Below are 10,986 nucleotides of genomic sequence, written 5' to 3' on the forward strand. Positions count from 1 at the left end.
CATGAACAACAACCTTTGCTACACAATAAAAACACCTTATGGTTGAGTGAAAATCACTTGGTGTAGAGCGGTGACCAAGAAGCTCATTGTCTGGTTGAGCTCCATGATCATATATGGCGACGAGAGAAACTTACAGAATGACAAACATCACTTTCAACACTCCACCAATCTGAGCTCAGTGAAGACGCATGAAAACTTGACATTTGCAAATAAAAGCACTTAAAAGACTGATGAATCTCAGCATCATGTCTCTCAGGCATTGCTCATCACCTACACAACACCATCTCTACAGTAAAGTGAGGTGGTAACAGCATCATGCTTTGTATGATGCTGTGTGTCTATCAGCAGCAGGGACTTGACAGGGTAGAAGAAAGGCTCAACGGCACAAAATACAGAGATACTCTTAATGAAAACCTAGTCCAAAGCATTCAGAACCAGACGTTATTTTCTCCTGCAGGACAATGACCCTAAGCACACCGCTAAAACACTGCAAGAGTGGCTTAAGGACAACTCTGTCTATGTCCTTGAGTGGTCCAGCGCTTGAATCCAATTGAATATTTCTGTAGAAACCTGAAATGGTCGCCATCCAACCTGACAGAGCTCGAGAAGATCTGAGGAGAAGAATAGCAGGAAATTGCCAAATGCAGATGTGTAAAGCTTGTCACATCAATCTCAAAAAGACTTGAGACTGTAAAGGTGCTTTAATCAAGTATTGAGTTGTGAACATGAGCACTTATGCAGTCTACTTATTATGTTGGCTTGACAGAGCCCCCGAATTTCTGACTGCTACTCCTCCTTGAGCTTTCCACAAACCTTCAGTCTGGTCTGACTTGAGTTGCTATATCTTTTCTAACTGATCCGGGTTCTGGTTCTCGAAAACCGGACTCTCAAAACCACCTAAATTCCCATAGACTTAACATTGCGACAAACTTTGACGGCTCATAACTCCGAGCGAGGATGTTTGAAGAGTCTGGCCGGCTCTGTAACAACATCGCTCACAAGTTCCCCATTGACTTTCAGTGGAAGAGGAAGCATGCCCATATAAGGAGTTATAACTGTCCCGTGTTGAATATCTTCGCAGTACAACCACTTAGAGACCATGGGGTGGGCTCATTTGACTCGGGCAACCAATCAGTGTCCATAGCAACCAATCCCATAGACTCCCAATTTAAAAAGTCCAGGTGGATATCTTTGCAACACAGTGTCGTAGAGATAATGGGGTGGGCTCATTTGACTCAGGCAACCAATCAGTATCCCAGGAACTTCATTTAGCTACGAAGCCACGCCCATAGCAACAAAACATCTTAACTTGGCAACCGTTTAACAAGACTTATATCTCTGCTTCAGGACATCGTAGAGACATGGGGGTTGGTTCGTTTTACTTGTGGCTTGGAGCATGGCTTCAGTTGTGTAACGTTAGTGCGAAAGAATCATGACAAATAATATTCACACTGTCGTGAAGCAGGTTCGAATCCGCTGAACTCACTATTCTAAATTTTCATATCACATATCAGATCTGCTTCCATTTGTTTTTAAACTATATCATGTTTTCATTAATAGATCATAAAAGCATGTTGTGCTTTATTATATGTAAGGATGGCTGTTGCCGTACGTAATTAAACATATTAATTCGTGATAAAATAAAAACTACCGAAACGAATGTGTTTTCCCAATGTTAAAAATTTGGTGTTTGACACAGATTACCTGTCGGTTGGTCAAAGATTGAGACGTTTGGGAACCTCCTGCTAATAAGGACAAGCATTGAAGTATACAGGGGAACAGATGGAAAAATAATATCTTTTAAAAAATCTTATTTTCACTTATTACTACGGGCATTGCCAGATAAGCTACAAATATACAATGAACTTTCTAAATTTTGTTTTGAACTCATGAAACTACAAAATTGTGACTTTTTCCATTTATTGGAGTTTTCTATCAAGTATCAAAATGTAATTAATCTTGCAATAGACGATAGAAACCGCACGTCGAGAACAATAAGGACGAATATATAGCACCAACGTGCAATTAAGTGCAAAATGTTTGGTACATGTATGACTTGAACAGCCATTTTCAAATATTTTCATCATTTTATTAAAAATAAATACCTTTACAATCTGATATGTGATGGGGAAAAAGTTCAGCAAACAGTAGACCCGAACCCACGACGACATGAAGGTGGTAACACGTGCTTTATACTCTACGCCATCGGAGCGGTTAATTATCATGTGCCTTTCTTACATTTTGTCTATTCCAATCTGCAACTGATGGGCGGAGTTAGTATAGATAGCCTCTGCTATAAGTGGTGGGGACAAAATTGACTTTGACAAAAAGTGGTGGGGACATGTCCCACCCATCCACCCGCAAATTACGCCTATGCACACACACACAAAACTCAAATAGATTCAGGGAAAGTCAAACATGTTTAATTTCTAATGAAAACTAATGCATTGTAAATATCATTGTCAGTCAAGTGTTGAGTGTCTCCAATCCAGCAGGAGGCGCTCTGAAGCTCTATGGTCCGCCGATAAACCCACTAATGTTGATAGTTTTCTGTCCTTATGAACTGGTGAATTTTCATTTCGAACAGAATTTGGCCAAATCGAAGTTCATTTAAGTTGTTCGGATTTCCACAGAAGTTTACTCTCTGGTAACACATCATTCTGTCATTAGGACAGCGCTTTCTTTTAACTGGACATCGTTTATGTCGATCCACGGAGGTCAGTCAGAAACAACATGAATGCATTTGAGTGTCGCGTTGCTGCGCTCGTGCGAATGTACCCGCACCTCTACGATCGCGCGCGCCGAGATTTTACAGATCCAGAGAAGGCGTTTAATTCATGGAAGGATATTGCAGCCAAAGTCGGTGTCGACGACCCGAAGATCTGCAAAGCGACGTGGAAAAACACCCGAGACAAGCTTGTCAAAGCCATGAAAAGAATGGAGGCAAAGAGTGGAGATGGTGTGTTGAGTAACAAGGCGTCCAAGCTGGTTTTGGAGATGTCCTGGCTCAAACCTTTTATTCAGCACGGACAAACTCGATCTCACCCACCATCTTCTGAAAAGGTAGACCAAACGCTGTTCAACTTGTAATTGCATTGCATGAATTTATGTAAATAACAAATCACGGACCGAAGTAAAGGATCGATATTGACATATCCCAGCCTTTGCTCTATGGGGCTGACAGTCCTCCAGATACACCAGTACACCATTATGTTATTGTATACGGACAAAAAATGTATAACAAATCCGACGCATATTTAAGCTGCATATTTACACATGACTGTGACGGTGATGATGATTGAGGGGCCGTCTGAAAATGCCACAAACTGCGTTGGAACGTCGACGTTGTTTTCCACGTTATTAAAGGGGTGGTGCAACGTTGTGTCATGCATCCTGACTTCTTTACACTGTTAAACGTGCTGTCTTCTCATGTTTAACATGGTCAACCTGTCAAAAAACGAGTTGGGCGTATTACGTAGTATTTCTGTGCTCCATACACTCCCCCAGCGATCGTACAGGTTTCGGAAAGTTTTTTTCGAACATTTAAAACTGTTTCGTAACAATTCTTCTTAGTCCCTTATTGGACAATTCTCCCGGAAAATCACGCGGCACACCCACGCGGCAGCAAGGAGAGAAGGAGTATGCGCAGACGTCACTTTCACTTGTGTGCAGGAGAGAGAGAGAAGGAGAGCATACGTTCGTGAAGTTCAGGTGTTTGTTTGTTCACTGCATTTGGGTGATGAATGTTATTTAAATGGTGGATATAACGCTGGATTTGGAGATGGTTTGAAACTGATATATGGAGCCGTCCCACCGCTAAAAAATGCCGGACATGAACCTCATGCGGTGAGTGAAACTGATGTCTGTGTTTTGTTGGCAATGGGTGCGCACGTGCTTTAGTTCAGCCTAATTGTGTTGTCTCTGATTATCTGCTTTCTGTTTTGGAGGCGTGGGCGCGCGCACATGTGTACACACACACACCACATATTACGACAAATGCCCATAGTTATTACAATCATAAAATTGAAAGATTTTGCATGTCTTTTTGTCACCTTGTTATAACTTGAGCTAATAGGCTACTAATGTTAGTGCACTCTCAGCCTTGTCTGCAAAAATATCATTGTTCCCCGCTCGTGATAGTTCAAACTAAAAACGATGAATCAGTCGACCTCAATATGAGTGTACGTACTGTGGTTCACACTTGAGTACTATGGTGTCGTTTGGTTTAAATATCGTTACACCCTTAATGATCAATAAAGATTTAGGGTACTTAGACAGTTTGTCTAACAATGTAACTTTCTTAAAGTTGCCATGAATTAAAGCCACAATTTTAACCCGAGCTTTTGTTATATAAGAGGGAATGGTATTCACACGAACATCATGTAAGTGTCAGAACTGAATTCGTCCTTGTTACTGTGATTACATCTGTTATTGACACCAGGCCCAACGAACGGCAGGTTCTGGAATGAACCTATCTTGATAGGTTGAACACCGCTTCCACAAGAGAATATCAACGACTACTTTTCTAGCCCCGCCCACTGGTTCGCGCATTACAGTACTGAAGTAAGTTGCGCGGAACCAGATAGAGTGAAGAAGCAATAAACATGCCGTTAAAGATCGCAAAATATTGTGGAGTCAGTGCCTGGTTGTGGAAGAACACAGTCTCTGCATAACGTTCCTTCAGATTCCGACATTAGTAATGCGTGGTTAAAGTTTATTTTTAAAGATGCTCCAGCTCACGTGGGTAAAACATTACTGCAGATTCCTTTGTGAACAAGGCACAGGTCGACGCTGGATTGGCAGAGAGACTAAAATTACATTTACATTTAGTCATTTAGCGGACGCTTTTATCCAAAGCGACTTACAAAGAGTTTAAGGAGCAATAAGCGATATGTCATACAGGAGCAATAACACAACAGGTGCTAATACAAAGTTACTAGTTTCAACAAAAGCCAGACCAATACCGGTTGAGAGAAAGAGAGAGGGTTAGTGTTTTTTTTTTCTTCTTTTTTTTTTTCATTCATTCTGTCAGGTATTCACAGAAGAGATGGTGTTAAGTAGTTTTTTTTTAATGTTGTGAGAGATGTGGTTGACCGGACTGAGTTAGGAAGAATGTTACACCAGGAAGGAGTTGTGAATGAGAATGAGCGGGAAAGCGATTTACTGCCCTTATGAGAAGGCAATACAAGACGCTAGGGATGGGAATCGCAGGGTACCTCCCGATACGATTCGATACGCGATACAGGGCTCACGATACCGATAATATCACAATGCGCCGATTCTGTGGTAATCGATATATCGCTTGGCAATTCTATAACAATACATCACGACAAATGTAAATGAAGGGAAAAAATGATCTATTAGTAGGGATGTAACGATTCACCGTGAGCCGGTTGAAAATCGGTTATAATGAGTGACGATTCAAATCGGTTGAGGCTTGAACTGAATCGCAATACATTTTTTGAACAGCAGGGGCCGCCATGTTCACTGCAAACCTAAACGTGGATGCTGATATTTCTTAAATGCAAAAAATCCAAGAAAAGCACAGACAGTATTAGTTTGTTTATATTAAAGAGACTTTTTCTATTATTAATTTGTTATAAAATTGCAGTTTAGTTTTGTTATTTGAAATAAAACATTATTTTATCATACAGAGAAACGTGAAGCATTTAAGAAATAATGCAAGGGAAGTTGTTCATTTCTAATTTGTTTCAACTCATTTTTTCAAAATAAATCGTGAATAAATCGCATCGTGAGATCAGAATCGTGAATCGCATCGCATCGTGAGCTGAGTGAATCGTTACATCCCTATCTATTAGATGAGCATTTTTAGTGTGTTGCGGCTCTCTGTCTTTAGGTTTGTTTATTCTTGCGCTTGTCTTTGGACTGTGAGTCTCTGGTGACTCCACACGCGTCTGCCAAAACGGGGGTTTGCGGCGCGTCACGTCAAAGCGCTCACGCTATGAGGATCATCACGCATTTCAACGCAAGTTTCGCCTCGGCTCGCCTAAAGTTGAGCTTTATAAAAACAATCTGACTTATGAAATACATGAGAATGAGCTTTTTTAATATGCACGCGCAGATACCTGCACCCCTGCACGAGCACTGCGGGTGAGAGAGAAAGCGCCGGACTGGAGCGAATCACGAAACTACAGACTGAAAGAAGGTCAAAAGAGTTGAGCAAATGGGAATACAGCAAGCCGCTGGTTTGCAGAACGCAGGGATCTTGATGGGGTGTAGGAGTGTAGGAGGGTGTGGAAGTATGCCGGTGCAGATCCAGTGATAGTCCTGTAGGCAAGCATTAGTGACTTGAATCTGATACGGGCTTCAACCGGTAGCCAGTGGAGGGAGATGAAAAGGGGCGTCACATGAGCCCTTTTGGGCTGTTGGAAGACGAGGCGTGCTGCTGCGTTCTGGACCAGCTGGAGTGGTTTATAGCCTTTGCAGGAAGACCAGCAAGGAGAGCATCGCAGTAGTCCAACCTTGAGATGACCAGGGCCTGGACAAGGAGTTGTTCCTCATGCTCAGTGAGATAGGGTCTGACCTTTCTAATGTTGAATAAGGCATATCGGCATGACCGCGTTGTCTTTGCAATGTGATCATTGAAGGACAGCTGTTCATGGATATTATCTTGGCTTTATGCAGGTGGAATTTCCCAAGAACTCTGAGGTTCCTGGCTGTTTTGGAAGGAGTGATTGTGGTATTGCCAAGTTGGATGGTGAGATCGTGTTGCACCATGGGGTGTGCCGGAAACACGAGTAGTTCTGTCTTGGCAGGGTTCAGCTGGAGGGGATGCTCTTTCATCCAAGCCGAGATGTCTTCTAGGCAGGCAGTAATGCGAGCTGCTACAGTTGTTTCGTCTAGGTGAAACGAGATGTAGATCTGGGTGTCGTCAGCATAACAGTGATAGGAGAAGCTGTGTGCCCTTATGATGGGTCCCACGGATGTCGTGTAGATGGAAAAAAGCACCGATCCCTGAGGGACCCCAGTGATCATGTGGTGAGCAGTGGACAGCGAGCCCCTCCATGACACCCTGAAGGAACTGCCGGAGAGGTAGGATTTGAACCAGCGGAGAGGAGCGCTTGAGATTCCTAGTGATGACAGGGTTGCTAGCAGTATCTGGTGATTGACAGTGTCAAACGCTGAAGACAGGTCTAGCAGAATCAGGACCGAGGATTTAGATTCCGCCTTGGCTAGCCGCAGTGCTTCTGTGACCGAAAGCAGTGCAGTCTCAGTGGAGTGGTCTGTTTTGAAGCCAGACTGCTTGTCATCCAGTAGTTTGTTCTGGGATAGGTAGGACGACACCTGGTTGAAAGCTGCCCTTTCAAGTGTTTTTGCAATAACTGAGAGGAGAGAGACAGGTCTGTAACTGTAGGTAGTAGAGGGGTCCAATGTGGGTTTCTTCAGTGGGGTGTGACCTGGGCCTGTTTGAATGTGGATGGAAAGGTGCCGGTGAGCAGGGAGGTGTTGATGATGTGTGTGAGTGCAGGTGTGAGTGTGCTGGATGTGGCTTGGAAGAGATGGGAAGGGATTGGGTCAAGGGGACAGGTGGTGGGGTGGCTGGAGAGAAGTCTAGTGACTTCAGTGTCAGTCAGTGGGGTGAAAGAGGAGAGTTCAATGTTTGAAGTGAGGGAGGTGTGTACCGAGGTCTGAGGTGCTGAGAATTGTTTGCTGATGGATGATGTTTTCTCAGTGAAAAATACAGCGAAGTCCTCCGCGGTCAAAGATGAAGTGGGTGGGGGAGGAGGGGGGCATAGAAGAGAGTTAAATATCTTGAAAAGCTGCCGAGTGTTAGGTGCATTGCTCACCTTGGTGGTATAGAAAGACGTTTTAGCTGTGGTAACACTAGCAGAGAAAGAAGAGAGTAGTGACTGGTAGTCCCCTAGGGCTTGAATATGGTATCAAAAACTGTAATATATAAATTTGCACCATGTGTTGGGTTTTCCCAGATCGAATCACATATGAACATAAACATTAAAACATTAAATATATAGATGAATATAAACAACAACGGCTTTATTGGGCATTCAGTTGTATTAAAATACAACAAGTTCCGAGACGCAAGTACAGCGTGATGACGTCACGAACATACTAATTACCACCTAACAATGATGAATAAATGGAGAAAAAAAACCTTGGGAGAAACCAGGCTCAGCCGGGAGAAACCAGGCTCAGCCGGGAGAAACCAGGCTCAGCCGGGAGAAACCAGGCTCAGCCGGGAGGGCCAGATCTCCTCTGACGTGTCATAGCTGCACTCAGTGACCCCGACCAAAGCCACCGAGCAACGTCCACGAAGAACAGGGAGAGCCCACAAGCCGCGACCCAGGAAGCCCCACCCGCCGAAACCGTGCAGGTCCAACCCGGTCTCATTCCGCGATCAACAACAGACAACAGAGGAACAACCAGGGAAAAGTAGTAATGGCATAATTAACTTTATTCCTCTGTTGTACGACATCGACCACAAAACAAGACCAACCAGACCAGATCCACACAGTCCCAACAAATGAAACGCCCCGAACCACAACCAACAAGCCCCCCCCACTCCCCACAACACCCACCCAGCTACCTCCAATCAAAGTCACTGAGTGCAGCCATAACTTCAAACTGCTGTCGTGTGATGTAAGTTTAGCATTAAATACCAAGTATTGTAAATTTAGCATTTATGTGACAGGTAGTCCGTCTTTGCTCTCGGCTGGGGATGGAATAATATTGTATATTGAATAATATAACAAATAATATTGCACACAGACGTGAAGCAGGTTTGAATCCGCTAACTCACTATTCTAAATTTTCAAATACTCAGATCTGCTTCCATTTGTTTATTAAACTATATCATGTTTTCATCTAATAGATCATTAAAGTCATGTTGTGCTTTATTATATGTAAGGATGGCTGTTGCCTACGTAATTAAACATATTAATTGTGATAAAATAAAACTATCGAAACGAATGTGTTTTCCCAATGTTAAAAATTTGGTGTTGACACAGCCTGCGTTCAAAGTGAGCGTTTGGGACTCAATACAGTTAAGTATACAGGGGAAACAGATGAAAAATAATATCTTTAAAAAATCTTATTTTCACTTATTACTACGGGCATTGCAGATAGAGCTACAAATATACAAAACTTTTTTCTAAAAAAAAATTTTGTGAACTCATGAAACTACAAAGTTGTCAAGACTTTTTCCATTTATTGGAGTTTTCTATCAAGTATCAAAATGTAATTAATCTTGCAATAGACGATAGCAACCGCATCGTTGAGAACAATAAGGATCGAATATATAGCACCAAACGTGCAATTAAGGCACAACATGTTTGGTACATGTATGACTTGAACAGCCATTTTCAAATATTTTCATCATTTTATTAAAAATAAATACCTTTACAATCTGATATGTGATGGAAAAGTTCAGCAAACAAGTGACCCGAACCCACGATCGACATGAAGGGTAATCACTTGCTTTATCTCTACGCCATCGGAGCTGTTAATTTCATGTGCCTTTCTTACATTTTGTCTATTCTCAATCTGCAACTGATGGGCGGAGTTAGTATAAATAGCCTCTGCTTACAAGGTACTTACGTAATAAATCTTTTTATTCAAAAGTGGTGGGGACAAAATTGACTTGGCAAAAAGTGGTGGGGACATGTCCACCCATCCACCCGCAAATTACGCTTATGCACCACACACAACTATTGCCAAAGATACAAATATTCAAATATGCTCAAAAAGGCAACATTTAAGTTGAGTAATAAGAAGATGTTTACATCATGACAGATTTCATTAGAAGAATGCTTCATATCTCTATAAATATCTCATGTCACACTCTTAAAATGGATGTGTTAACTTTAACTCATTGTTTGTGTTATTATAATTAACTTATTGTTTTTAACACATTTTATTTTTGATTTTTAAAAAGTAACACAAAAAGTGTTGTCCCAAGAAATAACACAGATATCTGTTCAGTTAAGGACAACACATTAATGTTAACTGAACACAAAATGTGTTGTTTTTAACACTGTAACTCACAATTTCGGATTCATTTTGCAAACATTCATTTGCATGTGTGTTAGTGCTTGAGTCATCTGAACATCTCTGTGAATATGTTTTTTTTCTTCCATTCATAACATGCTGTTTCCAGTATGTGACATGCACACAGTTTGTTGCACTTACAAATCATAATTTTCCTATTTGCCCTGTGCCTGAGTGTTGCTGCAGATTTGTTCGTCTGTGTGATGCATTATCAGTGCACACGCTATCAGGAGGGAGCTGTAGCGCTTCTGATTGCCTGTCATGTAGTGCTCTGTAGACAGTGCAAGTGTGTGAGCATGCACAGTTTCAGCCTGACAGTCAGTGGTGGAATGGGATGTAAAGTGTATGCTTTGGGTTTTGCTCTGTCAGTTGTGTTTGTGCATTTCGGAAGGCTAAATACTTGAAATGGGTTCGCATGACATGGTCATATGCAAGATCCAACACACATGTGTCCCATGTAGCAATGTAAAAGCTTGTAAGAAAATCATGGAGACAACAAAGTGCTGAAAATATACACCTCGTTTCCTGGATTTGGGCCTCTGCAAAAAATCCTAATCCTCCAACACTGGTTTAGCATAATAATATTTCAACCCAGCTTTCCTGAACTCGCACTGTGTGTTCACATGTGACGATTACGTCCACGGCGGATGTGATGTGCTGTAAATCATGGGGAACTGATCTGTCCATGCTGGATATTGATGATTTCATCACAGAAATCTGTCAGCTGAAGAAAGAGGTGGCGTTACTGGAGGAAAAGCTGAGGACAAGAGGAGATGAACTCAACACTGAGGTTTGGACACATTCAACATCATTTACTGCTTTTAATGTTTGTTTTTAATACTGTTTTTAATCTCACTGTCATAGTTTATAGCTTTATCTAAATATATTTCCTCTCTGAACAGAAGTCCAGACACACACAGGACTCGGAGCTCAGCCTCACTTTACTCTGTTATACTGACA

The 10,986-nt window shown here is 42.0% G+C and overlaps 1 protein-coding gene across 2 annotated transcripts in view; it reads left to right on the top strand.

The window, feature by feature from the left end:
• Window positions 1–2,060: 2,060 nt before the first annotated feature.
• LOC130552901 (zinc finger protein OZF-like) overlaps window positions 2,061–10,986 on the top strand; it is a 38,208-nt gene continuing 29,282 nt past the window's right edge. Inside the window, exon 1 of one of the 2 annotated variants that reach the window (XM_057331580.1) lies at window positions 2,061–3,063. In XM_057331580.1, the coding sequence (XP_057187563.1) occupies window positions 2,734–3,063 (330 nt within the window). In that variant the 5' untranslated portion in view covers window positions 2,061–2,733. Of the gene's footprint in view, window positions 3,064–3,574; window positions 3,847–10,986 lie in introns of those variants that run through there. The other variant, XM_057331581.1, reaches the window with a different exon arrangement.

The sequence above is a fragment of the Triplophysa rosa genome, linkage group LG4, assembly GCF_024868665.1.
Source record: "Triplophysa rosa linkage group LG4, Trosa_1v2, whole genome shotgun sequence".
Classification (NCBI taxonomy): domain Eukaryota; kingdom Metazoa; phylum Chordata; class Actinopteri; order Cypriniformes; family Nemacheilidae; genus Triplophysa; species Triplophysa rosa.